Here is a 20,112-nt window from a genome sequence, read left to right on the forward strand (position 1 = left end):
GGGGGCTGACACGTGACACCGCCCCTTTTATAGGACCGGTGCTGGCCATAAGGAAGGCATGAGGAGGGGCTGGCGGAGGCCGGGGAGAGGGTGTTCGAGAAGGGGGGGGCAGACAGCTTCAGCGGGAGGGAGACGGGGGGGGGGTCTGGGCGGGGCAGCAAGGTTGGTGGCACGGCCCCCACGGCAGCACCCCCTCAGGTGTTGGGGACACGGCTGGGGGACTCCCGTGGCGGATAGGAGGGAGCGCCCCGCTCTGACGAGGACCGTGGAGAGGCCGGCCGTCTGCCTGCCATCGGGGCCCGCCAGCACACGCAGCGCGTCCGTGTCCCACGTGGCTAAGCAGTGAGGTCCCAGCCACCGCCCACCCTCCTGGGCCACCCCTTCCTGACACGCCACGTGGTCTGCCTCTCCTCTGAACAGAACCACCGGGTCTGGACCGCGGACCGGGACAGCAGACGGAGCTGCTGGAATGACCGTGGCTCCTGACCCCCGGGTGGCTCCGCGGTGCTCTGCCCCAGACTGACGCCCGGGACTCAGGGCCTTGGTGCTGGGCCTCCTGCTTCTGGGCGGGTCCTTCTCACCGACCCACAGGCTGCAGCCCCTGTGGTCTGGCGGCATGCATGTGTGCGCCTGCGTGCGTGTGTGTGCACGTATGTGCATGTGTGTGCTTGTGCACGCATGTGTGCGCACACGTGTGCACACGACTGTGAACAGACACACCGCGTTAACATGCTGCCGGGGGCACTGCCCGGATGGAAGCGCTCACTGGCACGCCGGCTGCCTCCCCCGCGGACCACCAGCCTGCGCCCGGGGCGGTGTGCCGGCAGCCGGCGAGCACACGGCGCGTGCACCGGCCGCCTTACCTGGAGGTAGTGGCAGGGCCGCAGGGCCGGCTTGGGCTCCGGGGGCGCCAGCGGCTTGTCGAGGTGCAGCGAGCTCTTGCGGTAGGCCTCCTGGGCCTGGCTCACGGTGAGCGTGGACCAGGAGCTGCGCTTCATGTACTTGGGGTCGGGCGTCAGGGCGGCGCCCTCGCAGGCCGAGCACTTGACGTCGCTGTTGCTCTTGGCGGTCCTGAGGGAGAGGTCGCCGAAGGGGCCGGGCAGCGGCTCGGCGTAGCAGCGGGCCACGCGCTCGGCCACGCGCTCCGCCAGGTGCCGGTGGGCGGCGCTGCCGGGCCCGCGGTAGGTGCTGTCGCTGTCCAGGTTGTCGTCCGAGCTCCACCAGCTGCTCAGGCCCGCGCGGTGGTGCTTGCCGTCCGGCCGGCGCTCCTTGCTCTTGCTGCGCTTGCCGTGCTTGGCGTGGTGGCCGTGGCCGTGGTCCTCGGCCCGGCCGTCCGCCTTGGCCCCGTTGGCGCCGCCCTTGGAGGAGCCCTCCAGCGAGTGGGACTTGGTGAAGAGCTTCTGCACCGAGTGCACCAGGTGCCGGATGCGGCCGGGGCTCTCGCCGCGCTGCTCGGCGCCCGCGGCCGGCGCCCGCTGGTACTGCAGCGTGTGGAAGCCGTCCCGGTGCAGCGGCAGCTGCTTCTCGAACTGGTCCAGCAGGTTGGCGGGCAGGCGGTTGGCCTTGGCGGCGCCGGCGGCGTGCGGCCCGCCGCAGTCCTCGTAGTGCGAGCTGTAGTGCATGCGGGGGAAGGTGCTGCTGGACACGTGGTCGCCCAGCACCACGGGCACCATCACGCACTCCGAGTGCACCGAGCTGCGCGGCGAGCAGCGCCGGGGGTCCAGCGGGCAGCCGGCCGGCGGGCTCAGCAGGTAGGGCTGGTGCGGGCCGGGGCCCAGGCGCAGGTGCTCGCAGTCCTCGGGGGGCGCCAGGCCGCAGGTGTGCGCGGAGCACAGCGGCGCCGGGGCCCGGCCCCCCGACGGCCCCTTCATGCTCCTGGGGGCCGGGGAGTACCGCTCCTCATCGAAGGCCTGCGTGGGCGGCCACGGGAACGCCTGGTCTGCGGAGAGAGCACAGGCGCCGTGAGAGCAGGCAGCGGCCACGCACGCCCGCGGGTACGAGTGGGGAGTGCGGGCCACGGACACCCCCACGGGGCCACCATGGGGTCCCCGGCGATCGGGCGGCGACTGCTCCTAAATATGAGAAACTCAAGAGCAGACCGCCATTCCCTAATGGGGTGCCCAGGGACAGACAGCCAGGGTCCCCCAGGTCCCCTGGGCCCTGGGGAGTGAGCCTGTGTGTAGGAAGCAAGTCAACCGCCTGAGGGGGACACGGGTGACAGCCCGCAGGCCTGAGCGTCAGGGCACACACAGCAGATGGCATGCACGTAGCATACGACACAGGAAGTGATACCGCTTTCTTACACCCGTGCCATGCACACGTAGCGTGTCTGTAACTTAACACGCCCCTGCAGTCCGTGTACATGTCTGTACGCCTCTGCAACGCACACACGTTACGTGACATGCACACGGCGGGGCGCCCGCAGGGAACACAGGCCTGAGACGCTGTGAAAAGGGGGGGAAAGACCGGGTGCCCAGAAGTGACCCCAGGACGGAGCTGTCTCCTCGGGGATGTGGAGGCCAGTGGGCTCCCCGGACCAGGGCCTGGTCACTGCAGACTGTCCTCTGAGTTTGCATGACCGCCACAGGGCCTCCCCGGGCTGGTCGGTGAGCACTCAGCACTGGGCCGGGCCGGGCCGGGCTGGCGGGGTCAGAGGGAGGGTCCGGCTGGGAGACCGGGTCACCCACACCGTGCCCCTGCCAGCCCCGAGGCGGGAGCTGCTGGGAGCAGAGCGGAAGAGCAGACGCTGGGGCTCTCCGCCTTCGAAGCAGCTTCTGTAAAAGCGCTCCCGCCTCCCGCCGGGAGGGAGCGGCCTCACAGCGCCTGCTGTGCTTTAGTCTCCTCTGCTTGTTTCCTGTCAGAGCCCCGCCACCACCGCACAGCCCTGGCCGACGGCGCCTCACAGCCCCGGGCTCCCCCGCGTCGGAGGCCGTGCTGCGGCCACGGAGGCGCTCACAGCCTGGCCCCTCCTCCTGGAGCCCGGAGGGCCGGGCTCCTGCCCCTGGGCACTGCCCTCCTGCCCGGGGACACGCCAGGCTGCTCTCCGACGTCAGAGAAGCTGAGGGTGCCCGTTCTCCCCTCAGGGTCACGGACTCACAGCCCTGCTGGGCACAGGCCCCGCCACAGGCCCTGGCAGGGGTGGGGGGGGCATCCAAACAGTGATGGCTGTGCCTGCCCTCTGCCTCCTGTCTCCCTGCAGGCCCCTCACTCTGCCCTCTGTCACCCTCCCTGCAGGCCCCTCACTCTGCCCTCTGTCCTCTCTGCAGGCCCCTCACTCTGCCCTCTGCCTCCTGTCTCCCTGCAGGCCCCTCACTCTACCCTCTGCCCTCCCTGCAGGCCCCTCACTCTGCCCTCTGTCACCCTCCCTGTAGGCCCCTCACTCTACCCTCTGCCCTCCCTGCAGGCCCCTCACTCTGCCCTCTGTCACCCTCCCTGCAGGCCCCTCACTCTGCCCTCTGTCCTCCCTGCAGGCCCCTTCCTCTGCCCATACTCGAAAGCAGCTCTTTTGCTTCCTGCCACGGACCCCACATGCACACACGCTCTGATGGGAAAGCTGAGCACAGAGCTGAGGAGGAGGCTGTGAGCAGGGGAGCTGGGCAGGCCCCGTGCTCAGCTCCTCGGCCTGTCCCTCCATTCCCGGGGGCCCGTGCAGGGGCACATGTCCACTTACTCACCACATGGCTTATTTATGGCTGAGTAAACGGTGTTAAAGAGCCATGGCCTCGGCACCAGGCAGATCGCTGTGGGTCATCACCCCGACCCCGTCCCCGAGAGGCCAGGGGAGCACCCCGTTTCCTGCAGGAAACACTGACCATTCCGGACGTGACCCCAGCGTCTTCCCCGCCTCCTCCTGACGCCGCGGACGCACCCCTAGGCTCCAGCGTACACACACACACACACACGCACACACACACACCCCGCCCTTGCTCTGTGTGTGCTGCCAGAGCAAGCACTGCAAGCTTATTGTTCATCATTTTTAAATATATTTGTATTGATGTCAGAGAGAAGGGAGAGACAGAAACATCAGTGATGAGGGAGAAGCATCGACTGGCTGCCTCCTGCACACCCCCCACCTGGGATCAAGCCTCATACCTGGGCATGTGCCCTGACCGGGGAACGGAACGGGCACCTTCCGGGGACAGGACGATGCCCGGCCCGCGGAGCCGCACCGGCCGGGCCCTGGACGTTGTTTTCGACGACCATCTTACACGTCTGCTGTGACAACAGCGTGCAATCTGCCAGAAACGTCCGCGGCTGACCCCGGACGCCATCACCGTCCACGCCCCCCCCAGCACAGACCTCACCCCACGGGACCCATCACACCGGCCACCGCGGAGCTGTGCGCAGCGGCAGCGCGTCTGGCCCCCCGCCCCTGCCCCCTTCTCCGCCGGCCCAGGAGCTGAGGCCGCCAGCCCAGCCCTCCAGGGCGCCTCCCGGCCCTGCCACGGCTCCCTCCGCTGAGGGTACTTCTGCTGTGGTCACACATTCCTGTTTGCTTTTCTATTTAAGAAGAGAAGAGAACAAGAAGGCTTGTTTTGAAATGTTGCACTCGGGGGTTTACTCCACAAGCACAGCTAACCCTGAGACAGGAAGTCACCGTCACGGGCGGGGCTGTGGAGCGGGCGTTCTCACTCCGTAACTGGACAGTCACAGAACGCAGCCGCGTTACCCCGGCGACCGGGCCAGGCGCGGCGACGGCCGGGAGGGCACTGCGGGCCAGACCCATCTCTCCCGTGGACATCCGTCCAGAAACGTGAGCAGATGGGCCCCGCCGCGCGGTGCGGACCACGGGCCGAGGGCTGGTTCCACAGCGAAGGCTCAGCCACGCCGTCACCGTGGCGACGGGCCGGGAAGAGTCCCGGGAGCAGATGCAGACAGCCTCTGACAAAATTAGACGCCCTCAGGATAAAAGCGCTGGGCAGGCGGGGGTGCGGCTCAGCAGGTGAGCACCGACCTACGAACAGGGGGTCAGGGTTTGATTCCTGGTCCCCAGGAGGGGGCGTGCAGGAGGCCGCCGATCCATGATTCTCTCTCATCATTGATGCTTCCATCTCTCTCTCCCTCTCCCTGCCTCTCTAAAACCAATAAAGGTATTTAAATACATAGGTAAATAACAAAAAGAGCTATTTCCTTTCCCTTAAAAATAAAATAAAATAAAATAAACATTAAGGGAGCTCTTTTACAATAAGCGGGTACCGTAGTCGCTACGAGATGCACACGCAGCCAGGTGGGCAGCCCTGACAGGATACCGGGGCGTCCTGCCTCTGAGCCCTCTCCCCCCCTGCCCCCTTCCCCCCCAGGGGCTCCCAGGCCAGCGGGCAGCATGGCGACAGGAGCGTGTGCTCAGGCACACACCGCCCCCTCCTGCCGCGGGCCGGAGAGCAGGGGCCGCCCGCTCTGACCGCCCGTTTCCTGTGCCTGTTCCTCGTCTCCGTGTGCACTGCTCCCCTGCCCGTCTGGCCGCCGTGCCATCCTCCGGAGGCTCAGGGGTGGCCGGTGGCCGGTTTCGATGCGGCAGCCGGAGCTCGGGCGTCTTTCTCAGAAATAACGGCTGTCCTGGGCCGGGGCCGCCCCAAACCACCGCCGAGCCTTTTAACTCCAGGGCATGCGAGTGCTCCCGGACACCCCTCTTCAGAGCCAGGCCTCCCTCTCCCATCGCCGCCGTTTCAACCGTTAGTCTGCCCTGCGCACAGGCGGCGGGCTAACTGAACAGAAGCCCCTTTATCCTCCCGGACTCCACGGCGGTCGCCTCATAAAATCACTCCCCGACGCCTCATTATCGGAGCCTCGGAGGCTGCACAGCCCTTCAGCGGAGCGTGCCGGGCGGGCCTGGCTGGGAGACTCTTACTTTCCTTTGAGAGATTAATCCGTTTTTAATATATTTTCTATTGATGTCACAGAGAGCGAGGGAAAGGGAGAGGGAGAAAGAGACAGAAATATCCATGCTGAGAGAGAATCACCGATCGGCTGCCTCCCGCACGCCCCACCCTGGGGATGGAGCCCGCATCCCGGGCCTGTGCCCTGACCGGGAACCCAACCCTGACCTCCTGGCTCCGAGGTGGACGCTCAGCCACGGAGCCACGCCGGCCGCCCGTCTCCCCGTGAGGGGCTCCTGGCACAGACCGGGAGGCGGGACTCCTCCCCCGCTCCCGTGTCCTCCTCCCGAACGCTCCTGTGTCTGATTTCCTTCAGAGAAACCATGGCTTTGCACAGCGGACTCCTCCCACGCTCAGTGTTACTCTGTAAGCCACGCAGTGGGCCACGGAGCCAGGGCTGCCAGCCTGGTGTCAGTTCAGGAAATTCAAACTTCCATACAGACCGAGTGGGAGGCGCGGGGCAGGGTGAGGTGCCATGGGGCCCGGCCGGGCGCTGGGACCCTCTCAGGTGAGCAAACCACCAGTCCAGTCTCTTCTCCCCACGGAGGACAAGGCTGTCCTACACCCACTGCCCGGAGAGCCGCCCTTGGCCGGCGTGAGCAACGCGGGGGTCGAGCGTCGACCTAGGAGCCAGGAGGTCAAGGTTCGATTCCCGGTCGGGGCCCAGATCCGGGTTGCAGGCTCCATCCCCAGTGTGGGGCGTGCAGGAGGCAGCCCATCCACGATTCTCTCTCACCATGGATGTGCCTATCTCCCTCTCTGAAATCAATAAAAATACATTTTTAGAGAAAGAGCTGCCCCTTTCCCCGTAAACACCAGTCCGTGTCAGTGACGGCCTTCCCGGTCAGGCGGCTCAGACCAGGAGGCCCCCGTGGCTCTCACCACAGACGGGAACCAGGCCCCGGGAGGCCTGCCCGCTCCGCCGCCACGCCCAGCGCCACGGGGGAGAATCGGGCCCCGAGGTCGGGTGAAGGGCCTCTGGGAAGAAGGCCGAGGAGGGGACGTCTGGAGATTTCCCCGGGGGCAGGCTAGTCTCGTGGAGACAGGAGCGCGGTGTGGCCGCAGGCGGGCCTCAGGTGCTGAGAAACAGCTGGTTATCGCCGTCACCGGCCTTAATAGTTAGCTGCTGTGACCCGGGGGCCGTGACCCAGGGGCCGTGACCCGGGGGCCGTGACCCGGGGGGGGGGGAGCTGTGACCCATGGGGGAGCCGTGACCCGGGGAGGCTGTGACCCAGGGGCCGTGATCCGGGGGGGGGGGGGGCTGTGACCGGGGGGACTGTGACCCGGGGGGGCTGTGACCCAGGGGCCGTGATCCGGGGGGGGGGGCTGTGACCGGGGGGACTGTGACCCGGGGGGGCTGTGACCCAGGGGCCGTGATCGGGGGGGGGGCTGTGACCCGGGGGGGCTGTGACCCAGGGGCCGTGATCCGGGGGGGGGGCTGTGACCCAGGGGCCGTGACCCAGGGGCCGTGATCGGGGGGGGGGGGGCTGTGACCCGGGGGGGGGCTGTGACCGGGGGCCGTGCTCCCACCTAACGTGGCCATGAAGTCGAGCTCATTCACGGTCACTCACTCCTCCTCAGGACGCTCAGCCACACATGCGTGGACGTGTCAGTGGGAGGCTCGTGGTGATGGGCGTGGGACGGGCCCCAGTGGGGTGGTGACTGCGTGCGTGGCCAGGCGGCGGCACCCTACCTAGGTCGTCCTCCTCCGGCCCCGGGAAGCTGATGCCGGGCTGGACCAGGTCCCCGGCCTCCTCCTCTGCGGAGAGAGAGACAGTCAGGTGAGCGGTCCCTGCGGCCGAGCCCCACACAGCGCACCGCCGCCCCGCCCCGCCACCCCGCATGCCGCCCTGACTCACCGCCCGCACCCTGCCAGACTGGCCGCCCCGCCCCGCGGCCCCGCACGCCGCCCAGACCCGCCGCCCCGACTCTGGAGGCAGGAGCGTGTTGCTCTCGGTCCCGGCTGGGAGCCGCCTTCTCCCGTCACCGGGAGCGGTCATGCTCACCGCCAGGTGCCGACGCCGCAGTGGCCAGGGCCTTCTCACCGGGGCCTCTGGTCAGCGCCCGGCTCTCACACATCGTCCCCATCACAACAGAGGCCACAAACTCCCACCCCCACCCCCACCCTGCCCCCCTCCCGCTCCCTGAAAACCACCCCCTGCTTCCTGCCCTGGGAGGGGGAGGTCCCGGAGCCTGCAGGCCGCGGCCAGGCCCCTGTGCTGTGTGGGAAGCCCGTACCATCGGGGCCTCCCCCCAAACATCCAGCGCTGCCGCCCGGTGTTTGGCTTCATGTCGCTCACGTCAGGTCCCTTCGGTCCAAGTCAGATCCTCCTGCCACAGCCGTGGCTGGGCCGCAGCCGGGGCCGCAGCCGGGCCACAGCCGGGGCACCAGACCTGCCGCCCCCGCCGATCGGCGAGGGGACAGAGAGGCGGCAGAGGACTGAGAGGCCCCGGCCACGCCCCGCACTCTGTCCAATCCCCCGCCCGGGCCTCCTGGCACTCCCGGCTTTAAAAACACGCACACCTGCCTTTTTTTCTTCTCGCTCCTCACCAGAGGGTGTTTCCCTATCACTTTAGAGTAGGGGTGTCGAACTCAATCAGAGAAGGGGCCAAAATCTAAAATCCAGCCTAAATCGCGGGCCGAATGGTTTGCTGAACAGTCATAAACTGACAATGTCATAAACTGACAGCGGAGTGCAGTGATGACAGCGCGGTGCGGGCCACATTGCAAGGCCTGGCGGGCTGGATTTGGCCCGCGGGCCTTGTGTTTGACACATGTGCTTTAGAGAGTGGGAGGGCGGGAGGATGGTGGGGAAGGGAGAGAGAGAGAGAGAGAGAGAGAGAGAGAGAGAGAGAGAGAGGTTGGTACGAGAGATACTCCTCGATTGGCTGCCTCCTGCACACGCCCTGCCTGTGGCCACGCACCGGACCTGCAGCCCAGGTATGTGCTTTTGACCTGGGAATTGAACCCACGACCCTTCAGGGTGCTGGTCGATACTCTAGCCAGTGAGCCACACTGCCCGGGGCCAAAACAATGTACATATTCTCGGTATTTTAACAGATACCCACTCTGCTTCTTTGTACACATAACCAGTGTCTGAATGGGGTCAAGCACTTCACCAAAAGGCCCGTTCAAGCTGCGTGTGCCTGGCCGGCGGCACCACGCCCACGGACCCGCGTGTGCCGGGGCCGAGCCCCGCGCGGGCCCGATGGCCGTGCTGCTGTGCGTGTGCCCCGCGCGGGACCCGGATGGCCGTGCCGCTGTGCGTGTGCCGGGGCCGAGCCCCGCGCGGGCCCGATGGCCGTGCTGCTGTGCGTGTGCCCCGCGCGGGACCGATGGCCGTGCCGCTGTGCGTGTGCCGGGGCCGAGCCCCGCGCGGGCCCGATGGCTGTGCTGCTGTGCGTGTGCCCCGCGCGGGACCGATGGCCGTGCCGCTGTGCGTTGGAAACAAGGAGAAGTGACAGGCAGGCTAATGAATGCGGTTGCCATGGAGACCGCAGGCACGTGGCTGGCGTCTCACCTTGACAACCGTCTATGGCGGGCGGTTGGGTTGGAATGGAATTAGGAGACGAAGCCACAGAGCCCTCACTCCCGGCCTCAATGCGTCCTCCTGGCGGCCAGCACGCACGGCCACGCAGGGCAGAGTGCACGTGGGTGAGGGTGCGTGGGCGAGGGGCAGTGGTAGGCGTGGATGACACATGTATGAGACACTGAACACAACGTGAGTGAGCAGTCGGGCCAGGACCGCAGACGGGGGGGTAGGCCGTGCCCAGAACACAGGAGCGGGAGCTGCTCCGAGGTGTGGCTTCTCGGGCGAAGATACAGTGTCGCCAGGAGCTCCGGGTAAAGGTACAAAGTCGCCAGGAGCTCTGAGTAAAGGTACAAAGTCGCCAGGAGCTCTGAGTAAAGAGACAAAGTCGCCAGCTCACAAACAGCAGGAAAAGCAGGGCGGGCTCTCCGCTGGGCAGGTGTCCGTATTAACGTGGTTAACGGGGTTTCCCCCCCAGAGAGGGCGAGGGCCCACAGCGGCGAAGGAACCCTCTTTCCACGCGTGTTCTCCGTGGCACCACCCTTTTCTCCAAACGGAATCTACACGGAACTGCAGGTGCTACAAAGCGGTCTGCGGCGCCGCCCTGCAGGCACCGGGGCGGGGTCCCCTCCCTCCCCCCAGGCCCCCGGGGCTTCTCTGCAGACCCCGGAGCTCCAGGGGCGCTGGCCGTGGGGACTGCTGAGCCACGGGTTCGAGCTCCGGATGGCACAGGGGCCCAGTCCTCCCTGGAGGCTGTACCGCTGCCCCTGGGTGCCGGGCCTGTCCCACAGTCGCGCCCCGTTCCTCCCCACGCAGGCCCGGGGTCTGCCTGGCACCCAGGGGATGTCAGCCGCCTGGGCATCTGCACTTCGCCCGTCCCCGGGCCTGCCGCACCCACCCCTGCCACCTGCCGTCCTTGCCGCCGCCCCCCCCCCCCCCCGGCCACGTTTGCCCGGGTGTCGCCTCCTGTCTGGGCAACAACCTCCGTCTCTGCCTCCGTTCCCGTGAGGAGGATGGAGGCGGCGGAAGGTGAGGACGTGCCCCCACGGGGCTGTGGCCGCAGACAGCTCCCGGGCAGGAAGGGCCGGCCAGGGGCTCACGGCGCCGCTGCTGCCGCGGGGGTGGGCGGCATGGGGGCGCCGGCGCGGCAGAGGCAGCACCTCGGGGCACGCACAGGGACGCCCCGCGCGCCGGCCTCGGTTCTCCGCCTTCCTGATGCCTCGCCCCTCTAACACAGCCCCTCGTGTGGTGGTGACCCCAACCGTAACATCATTTCTGTGGCTACTTCATAGCTGTCATGTTCTCCTGTTATGAATCTTTAAAAAAAATACATATATATTATATATAAAATTGATTTTTTTACAGAGAGGAAGGGAGAGGGATAGAGAGTTAGAAACATCGATGAAAGAGAAACACTGATCAGCTGCCTCCTGCACAGCCCCCACTGCGGATGTGCCCGTAACCAAGGTACATGCCCTTGACCGGAATCAAACCCGGGACCCTTCAGTCCCCAAGCCGATGCTCTATCCACACCGGTTAGGGCTGAGTCTTAATGTAAATATCTGTGTTTTCCAGTGGTCTCAGGCTCTCAGCAGCGCTCTCAGCCTGAGGGTCTCGCATTAGAAAGGGTGAGAAACTGCTCCAGACCCTTCCACGTGTTCCAAGTTCACCTCCAACGAGAGCGCCCGCTCCGGCCGCTCGCTAACGGGCGGGAAGCCCATTACCGGCGCGTTCCGCTCGTGGGACAAAGGCTCTGATTGCGGCCGCCACTCCCTCCCTCCCGTGTGCCCGCAGCTGGGCCCCCGCCCCGGCCGGCGGGCTGCTCCTCCGGCGTTCTCCGGGCGCCGAGACGCTCCCGTCTTCTGTGGACCCGGGACCCCGTCTCCCAGAGGCCGCCCTCCAGCCGCACAGCGCTCACGAGCAATGGCACTCCCACCCGCTGGGGGGGGGCTCAAAGCCATGGGCACGCAGCACCCCCAGCGGGGGAAACGTGGTCTGACACTGGCGGCTGAGCGCCTGCTGGCACCCAGGCCCCCGAGATGCAGTGGCCCACAGCCACACACACAGCCACACACACACACAAACAGCCACACACACAGCCACACACACACACACACACAGCCACACACACAGCCACACACACACACACAGAGCCACACACACACACACCAACACACAGCCATACACACATTTACGCACAAATACACTAACATACCTAGCCACACATAAACACCCTCACACTTGCACACACACACACACACACAGAGCCACACACACTCACACTCACACACACCAACACACAGCCATACACACATTCACGCACAAATACACTAACACGCCTAGCCACATATAAACACACACCCACACACAAACATACACGTAGCCACACAGTTACACACTCTCACACTTGCACACACACACACTTACACACACACTCCCCTTGCCACGCCCCCTCCCAGCCCAGGAAGTGTTGGGCGTCTGTTTTTATGACGTCCCCGTGGCTTTGCCATCCTCAGTGTCCACTTGGGGAGCCACCGGCCACAGCGGCCTCGGAGTGCGGGCGTGGGGGACCTGCTCTAGCGGCAGGCTCCTCTCCAGCCACGGCCACGGCCACGGCCACAGCCACGGCCGGCTCCCGGGCCTCACTTTCTGTCTGCACACGTGTCCACTTCCCAAGTCACGCAAAAGCTCCAAAGACAAAAATATCTTAATGCATCCGAATGCCCCGTTTCCATGGAGACGGGAATCAGAGAGCAGCGTCTGATGAGAGAGCTGTTTTGTGTAATGATCGCAGCCGACGCCGCGCCGCGTGGGGCGCGCGAGCTCCCGGGAGCGTCTGTATTCCCCGCGGGCCCCGGCGTGGGGCTGACGCTGTGTCCACGCCCGCCCGGCCCCACACACCCGCACAGCAAGGTGGCCGCCCCGAGACACCCCCGCCCCCCTGGCCGGACAGAGGAGACTGCTGACGGGCCCTCGCAGTCCCTCTTCCTCTCAGACCCCGGGGCGTTCGTTCTGTCGGACGCTGCCCAGTCCAGGCTCACGGCACATGACACCAGCCACAGCTCCGCTCTCCCTGCCGGGCCCGAGGTGCCTGCTAGCCGTGCTTCCTCTCCTCGAACCCAGCACCACTTCCATCCCATCACACGTAAGGAAACACAAGCACCGCGGCCTGGGTGCGTCTGTGTGGAAGAAGTGGCCTTAGAAGAAGTTTCGGTTTAAAAAACGTGACTCTCCAAAGACATGTCCGTCGTTGTGCTGTTGGTATTTGGCTCTGTGGACTGATGAGCTTGCCGACCACGGCCCTCACGCAGTGCTGGCGGAAACAGAACCCCCGTCCCCCCCCTCTCGCGCACACCCCGCTCGGGGCCAGTGGGCAGGCCGCCCTGGGTGGGAGCGAGGACACGTGGGGACGCACAGGCTCAGGCGCAGAGACCCTCCTGCCTCCGTCCACGGGCGGCGGAGAAAGGGGGCGTGTCCTCCGGCGTCTGCAGTGGAAACTGTGAGTCAAGGTCACGTCCCAGCCACCGTCCGGGGGGTCTGAGGCGTGACAGCTGAGAGAACGGGGCCGCGCGGTCCTGCAGAAGTCCCCGCGCCCGGGACCTCACCGGCGGCAGCGGCAGGAGCACGGCCATAAATCCTGCTCACGAGGCCCCAGAGGCAGCTGCCACGTCACGTGGCCTTTCCGTCCCGTGGACAGCATTCCCAGGCGCCTGCCCCGCGTGCGGCGACCATGGGGCCGACAGGGAGAGGACCAAAGGGCTGGCTTCCCGTCCTCCGGGAGCTCCAGCTTAGGGACATTTAAACACAGAGATATTTAAACACGGGGACATTTACATGGACGTCAGAGAGAACGGAGAGGGAGAGGGAGAGAAACAGCCACGGTGAGAGAGAACCACGGACCGGCTGCCTCCTGAACGCCCCACACTGGGGATGGAACCCACCACCCGGCCTGTGCCCTGACCGGGAATCAAACCCTGACCTCCTGGCTCACAGGTAGACACTCAGCCCAGAGCCACATGGCTGGCGGTTTGCAGATCTTCTCTGCCGTTGCTGCTGGTGGCTGCACGCTCACTGGCTCACCCTCTCTGCCCACGGAACGCAAGCCCATGGAGCTGGCGCTTGGCCCCTCGCCGCTGCCACGGCCGGCACTGAACGGACAGTCTGCGGCTCTGCACCGCCGTGCTGCCCCTCCGGTCCTGTGCGGGGCCGGGCTGGGGCGATGGGGTAGATAGATACACCGATGGCGGGTGGCACAGGGCAGCCGCAGACAGACGTGGACAGGGACGGCGATCGTGAGGGGGAGAAGGCACTCCCGGGTACCTAGGTCAGATGTGATTTCTCCCCCTTCTGCCCCGCTAGCCACACCTGCCCGGTGTCTGACGGATTCAAGTCCGAGTGGGTGGGCCTCCACTCCCGGGGCCCCATTCACCAGCACAGATGAGGCAGGAACGGGGTCCTGGCTCCTGCAGGGGAGCGCAGCCCTCTGCAGCTCAGGGCAGCCACAGCACAGCGCCCGACAGACAGGCAGGAAGTGAGGCCATGGCCATGAGGTCCCCAGGCCCCGGCAGAGCCCCCAGACCCCGGCAGAGGGCCCCCGGATCCCGCAGAGCCCCCCGGATCCCGCAGAGCCCCCCAGGCCCCTGCAGAGCCCCCAGGCCCCGGCAGAGCCCCCCGGATCCCGCAGAGCCCCCCGGATCCCGCAGAGCCTCCAGGCCCCTGCAGAGCCCCCCGGATCCCGCAGAGCCCCCAGGCCCCGGCAGAGCCCCCCGGATCCCGCAGAGCCCCCAGGCCCCGGCAGAGCCCCCAGGCCCCGGCAGAGCCCCCAGGCCCCGGCAGAGCCCCCCGGATCCCGCAGAGCCCCCAGGCCCCTGCAGAGCCCCCCAGATCCCGGCAGAGCCCCCCGGATCCCGCAGAGCCCCCAGGCCCCGGCAGAGCCCCCAGGCCCCGGCAGAGCCCCCCGGATCCCGCAGAGCCCCCAGGCCCCGGCAGAGCCCCCCGGATCCCGCAGAGCCCCCCGGATCCCGCAGAGCCCCCAGGCCCCGGCAGAGCCAGAGCTCACCGAGGCCGCCCTCCGGGCCAGCACAGCCTGGCGGCCCGCCAGCCCTCGGCGCCCCTCTCTGCTCAGCCAGGACGGAGCCTCCTGTGTGGCCGAGCCTTCAGGGACACAGCCTGAATCCCCAGGAACCGCGGAGGAGGTCCCCGATCCATCCCCTCACAGGGCAGGCACATCGGCGCTCAGCCTGACCTCCTCCTAAGCGGCCCCGAGCCGATGGCGGTCAGAGGGCACCTTCCGTCCCGCATGCCAGAGGCGGCGGCGGCGGAGAACGTCCCGGGGTGTCTGCGCCCAGAGGACTGACGGGGGAACAGGAAGACGGCCCCGCGCACGGAGTCTGCACACGCACCCCTCCCCCCAGCGCCACGGGAGGGCTGCTCTGTGAGGTCAGCCTGACGGGGATTTCACAGGAAGAAGCCGCTCGGAGGCAGGAGCTGCTCCCGTCACGCACACCGGCGGGCGGAGGGCACTGCCGACCCAGCGATCAGCCTTGGGTAAGGCGACCAGACGTCCCGCTGTGGGCGGGACCGCTCCGATTTCTAACCATTTGTCCCGCATCCCGCGGCGTTTTAAAACAGTCCCGGGACCAGTTGTTAGAAATCAGGACTGTCCCGCCAAAAGCGGGACGTCTGGTCGCCTTAACCTTGGGGGGCGGGCGGGGGCAGAAACATCCCAAGGGTGAAGTCGGAGCCTGAGATAACGTGCAGGGTATACGGGACCTCGCGGAGCTGAGCTGAGCTGAGCCTGGTGCTGCCCTCCCCCTCCGGGCCCCTCCCGCCTCTGCGGTTCCCCGTGAGCTACTGCGTAAGGGCCCCTTCGTCACCTCGGAGACATTGCACCCGCGGGCGCCCCGTGCTGGGAGGGGCCCCGGGGCCGGGAGGAGCCTCTGATGGAGGCGAACAGGTGTCAGCCGCCCGGACGGGGAAGTGGCACCGCGGGCAGTGACCGGAGACCTGCCTGTGCAGGGGCGTGTCCGCCAAGCCGTGACGCGTGGGCGTGCGTGTCGGCCGGGCCGTGACGCGTGGGCGTTGAGGGGAACTCCTCTTCCTGTGCCCAGGTCCCGGGGCTCACACGAAGGCCGCCCCCGCGGACGGCCCCCTCCCGGCTGCTCCCCTCGCGGCGGGCGGTCCCCGTCTGGGCCACGCGGGCCTTCCCTCGCCCGGCAGCCCCCAGGGAGGCTCAGCGAACAGCCCCCAGCTCCAGTTTAACCGAGCAAAACGGCCAGGAAACCGTGCCGTGGTTCAGAGCCAGGAGGGAAAGCAGACGATCACACTGGAGCCCGGAGCCGCTGTCCGGAGCCATCTGCGGAGCTGCTAGAAGCGCCCTGACCAGGAACCACCAGCGGGGCGCAGAGGGCGTGGGGGCGGCCAGGGGCCGGCAGCGGCTTCGCTGAGGGAAGCGTGCTCTCTGCTCCCCGAGTCCGGCCGTCTCAGAGCGGGGCCGAGGGGGGGGGGGGGCGCCTTCCAGGGGAACCACAGGGTGTGAGGCAGGGGCGGGGGGGGGGGGGGGCGCCTTCCGGGGGAACCACAGGGTGTGAGGCAGGGGCAGGGGCGGGGGCGGGCGGCCGGCGGGGAAGGCCCCGCGGTGCCCTCGCCTCCTAATTGCCCTTCTCTCCGCTCAGCGTCGGCAGCGCCGTGCGCGTCTGCCTGCTCCCAGGCCCCCGTGTCTGCCGGCTCTGCCGTGCTGTGCCTGTGGGTGGACAGGCCCTGGAGCCACTCACTCCCCTTTCCCTGCTTGGTTATTGATTCCAGAGGAAAAGGGAGAGAAAGAGAGAGAGAAGCACCCACGACGAGAGAGAACCGTGGACGGCTGCCTCCCGCACGCCCCCTCGGGGGACGGGGCCCGCCGCCCGGGCCTGGGCCCTGACCGGGCATCGAACCCTGACCTCCTGGGTCCTCGGGCGACGCTCAGCCACGGAGCCACGCCGGCCCGGCGCTCCGCTGAGAGAAGCCGGACCTGTGAGGGGGCGCGGCCGCACCTCGGGGCACTGGCAGATGTCTGGATCGCTGCCGATGGGGGAGGGCACCTCAGCTCTTCCTAGACTCATCCCTTCGCCGTGAACACTGACATCTGTCCTGTGCTCAGCAGTCGCTGCTCCTGTGTGCGCTGCAGCTCTGCACCGTCAGCAACGCCCAGGCAGCGACTGCAGAGCAATCCGGTCCGCTCCCTCCGCTCTCACCGCACCCGGCTGCTGCAGGGGCACGTGCGGGGACACGGGGGGAGGAGGGGAGGAGGGGGACACACGGGGGGAGGAGGGGAGGAGGGGACACAGGGGGAGGAGGGGAGGAGGGGGACACACGGGGAGGAGGGGAGGGGGGACACGGGGGAGGAGGGGGGAGGGGGACACACGGGGGGAGGAGGGAGGAGGGGGGACACACGGGGGGAGGAGGGGAGGAGGGGGACACACGGGGGGAGGGGAGGGAGGGGGACACACGGGGGGAGGAGGAGGGGAGGGGGACACACGGGGGGGGAGGGGAGGAGGGGGACACACGGGGGGGGAGGGGAGGAGGGGACACACGGGGGGAGGAGGGGAGGAGGGGGGACACACGGGGGGAGGGAGGAGGGGGGACACACGGGGGGAGGAGGGGGGGAGGGGGACACACGGGGGGAGGAGGGGAGGAGGGGGGACACACGGGGGGAGGAGGGGAGGAGGGGGACACACGGGGGAGGAGGGGGGAGGAGGGGGGACACACGGGGGGGAGGAGGGGAGGAGGGGGGACACACGGGGGGAGGAGGAGGGGAGGGGGGACACACGGGGGGAGGAGGGGAGGAGGGGGGACACACGGGGGGAGGAGGGGAGGAGGGGGGACACACGGGGGGAGGAGGGGAGGAGGGGGGACACACGGGGGGAGGAGGGGAGGAGGGGAGGAGGGGGGACACACGGGGGGGAGGAGGGGGGGAGGGGGGACACACGGGGGGAGGAGGGGAGGAGGGGGACACGGGGGGAGGAGGGGGGGAGGGGGGGACACACGGGGGAGGAGGGGAGGAGGGGGACACGGGGGGAGGAGGGGGGGAGGGGGACACACGGGGGGAGGAGGGGAGGAGGGGAGGAGGGGGGACACACGGGGGGGGAGGGGAGGAGGGGACACACGGGGGAGGAGGAGGGGAGGGGGACACACGGGGGGGGAGGGGAGGAGGGGACACACGGGGGGAGGAGGAGGGGAGGGGGGACACACGGGGGGGGAGGGGAGGAGGGGGACACGGGGGAGGAGGGGAGGAGGGGGACACACGGGGGGGGAGGGGAGGAGGGGGACACACGGGGGGGAGGGGAGGAGGGGACACACGGGGGGAGGAGGGGAGGAGGGGGACACAGGGGGAGGAGGGGGGGAGGGGGACACACAGGGGGAGGAGGGGAGGAGGGGGACACACGGGGGGGAGGGGAGGAGGGGGGACACACGGGGGGGGAGGGGAGGAGGGGACACACGGGGGGAGGAGGGGAGGAGGGGGACACACGGGGGGAGGAGGGGAGGAGGGGGACACACGGGGGAGGAGGGGGGAGGGGACACACGGGGGGAGGAGGGGGGGAGGGGGACACACGGGGGGAGGAGGGGAGGAGGGGGACACACGGGGGAGGAGGGGAGGAGGGGACACACGGGGGAGGAGGGGAGGAGGGGGACACGGGGGAGGAGGGGAGGAGGGGGGACACACGGGGGAGGAGGGGGGAGGGGGACACACGGGGGGAGGAGGGGGGAGGGGGACACACGGGGGGAGGAGGGGAGGAGGGGGGACACACGGGGGGAGGAGGGGGAGAGGGGACACACGGGGGGAGGAGGGGGGGAGGGGGACACACGGGGAGGAGGGGAGGAGGGGGACACACGGGAGGAGGGGGGGAGGGGGACACACGGGGGAGGAGGGGAGGAGGGGGACACACGGGGGGAGGAGGGGAGGAGGGGGACACACGGGGAGGAGGGGAGGAGGGGGACACAGGGGGAGGAGGGGGGGAGGGGGACACACGGGGGGAGGAGGGGGGGAGGGGGACACACGGGGGGAGGAGGGGAGGAGGGGGACACACGGGGGGAGGAGGGGAGGAGGGGACACACGGGGGGAGGAGGGGAGGAGGGGGACACGGGGGAGGAGGGGAGGAGGGGGGACACGCGGGGAGGAGGGGGGGAGGGGGACACGGGGGAGGAGGGGAGGGGGACACACGGGGGGGGAGGGGAGGAGGGGGACACGGGGGAGGAGGGGAGGAGGGGGACACGGGGGGAGGAGGGGAGGAGGGGGGACACGCGGGGAGGATGGGGGGGAGGGGGACACGGGGGAGGAGGGGAGGGGGGACACACGGGGGGGGAGGGGAGGAGGGGGACACGGGGGAGGAGGGGAGGAGGGGGACACGGGGGAGGAGGGGAGGAGGGGGGACACGGGGGAGGGAGGGGAGGAGGGGACACACGGGGAGGAGGGGAGGAGGGGGACACACGGGGAGGAGGGGAGGGGAGGGGGACACACTGGGGGGAGGAGGGGGGAGGGGGACACGGGGGAGGAGGGGAGGGGGGGACACACGGGGAGGAGGGGAGGAGGGGGACACACGGGGGGAGGAGGGGAGGAGGGGGACACACGGGGGGAGGGGGAGGAGGGGGACAGGGGGGAGGAGGGGAGGAGGGGGGACACGCGGGGAGGAGGGGGGAGGGGGACACGGGGGAGGAGGGGAGGAGGGGACACACGGGGGGAGGAGGGGAGGAGGGGGACACACGGGGGGGAGGGGAGGAGGGGGACACGGGGGAGGAGGGGAGGAGGGGGGACACACGGGGGAGGAGGGGAGGAGGGGGACACACGGGGGAGGAGGGGAGGAGGGGGACACACGGGGGGAGGAGGGAAGGGAGGGGGACACACGGGGGGAGGAGGGGAGGAGGGGGGACACACGGGGGGAGGAGGGGAGGAGGGGGACACACGGGGGGAGGAGGGGAGGAGGGGGACACACGGGGGGAGGAGGGGAGGAGGGGGGACACACGGGGGGGAGGGGAGGAGGGGGACACGGGGGAGGAGGGGAGGAGGGGGGACACGCGGGGGAGGAGGGGGGAGGGGGACACGGGGGAGGAGGGGGAGGGGGGACACACGGGGGAGGAGGGGAGGAGGGGGACACGGGGGAGGAGGGGAGGAGGGGGACACACGGGGGGAGGAGGGGAGGGGGACACACGGGGGGAGGAGGGGAGGAGGGGGGACACGCGGGGGAGGAGGGGGGAGGGGGACACGGGGGGAGGAGGGGAGGAGGGGACACGGGGGAGGAGGGGAGGAGGGGGGGACACACGGGGGGAGGAGGGGGGAGGGGGACACACGGGGGAGGAGGGGAGGAGGAGGGACACACGGGGGAGGAGGGGAGGAGGGGGACACACGGGGAGGAGGGGAGGAGGGGGACACACGGGGAGGAGGGGAGGAGGGGGACACACGGGGAGGAGGGGGAGGAGGGGGGACACACGGGGAGGAGGGGAGGAGGGGGGACACACGGGGAGGAGGGGAGGAGGGGGACACACGGGGGAGGAGGGGAGGAGGGGGACACACGGGGAGGAGGGAGGGGAGGAGGGAGAGGGAGGAGGGGGACACGGGGGAGGAGGGGGAGGGGGACACACGGGGGAGGAGGGGGAGGGGGACACGGGGGAGGAGGGGAGGAGGGGGACAAGGGGGGGGAGGGAGGCAGGGGGAGGAGGGGAGGAGGGGGGAC

The 20,112-nt window shown here is 68.9% G+C and overlaps 1 protein-coding gene across 8 annotated transcripts in view; it reads right to left on the reverse strand.

Annotated features, from left to right (window-relative positions):
* DLGAP2 (DLG associated protein 2) overlaps positions 1-20,112 on the reverse strand; it is a 148,764-nt gene that overhangs the window by 35,123 nt on the left and 93,529 nt on the right. For 7 of the 8 annotated variants that reach the window (XM_084878335.1, XM_084878336.1, XM_084878333.1 and 4 more), the window contains 2 exons: positions 7,570-7,635; positions 864-1,939 (listed from right to left, as the gene is read on the reverse strand). In XM_084878335.1, coding sequence (XP_084734461.1) covers positions 864-1,939; positions 7,570-7,635 — 1,142 coding nt within the window. The remainder of the gene's footprint in view (positions 1-863; positions 1,940-7,569; positions 7,636-20,112) is intronic. The other variant, XM_084878332.1, reaches the window with a different exon arrangement.

The sequence above is a fragment of the Pipistrellus hanaki genome, assembly GCF_964339955.1.
Source record: "Pipistrellus hanaki genome assembly, chromosome: 3".
NCBI lineage: Eukaryota > Metazoa > Chordata > Mammalia > Chiroptera > Vespertilionidae > Pipistrellus > Pipistrellus hanaki.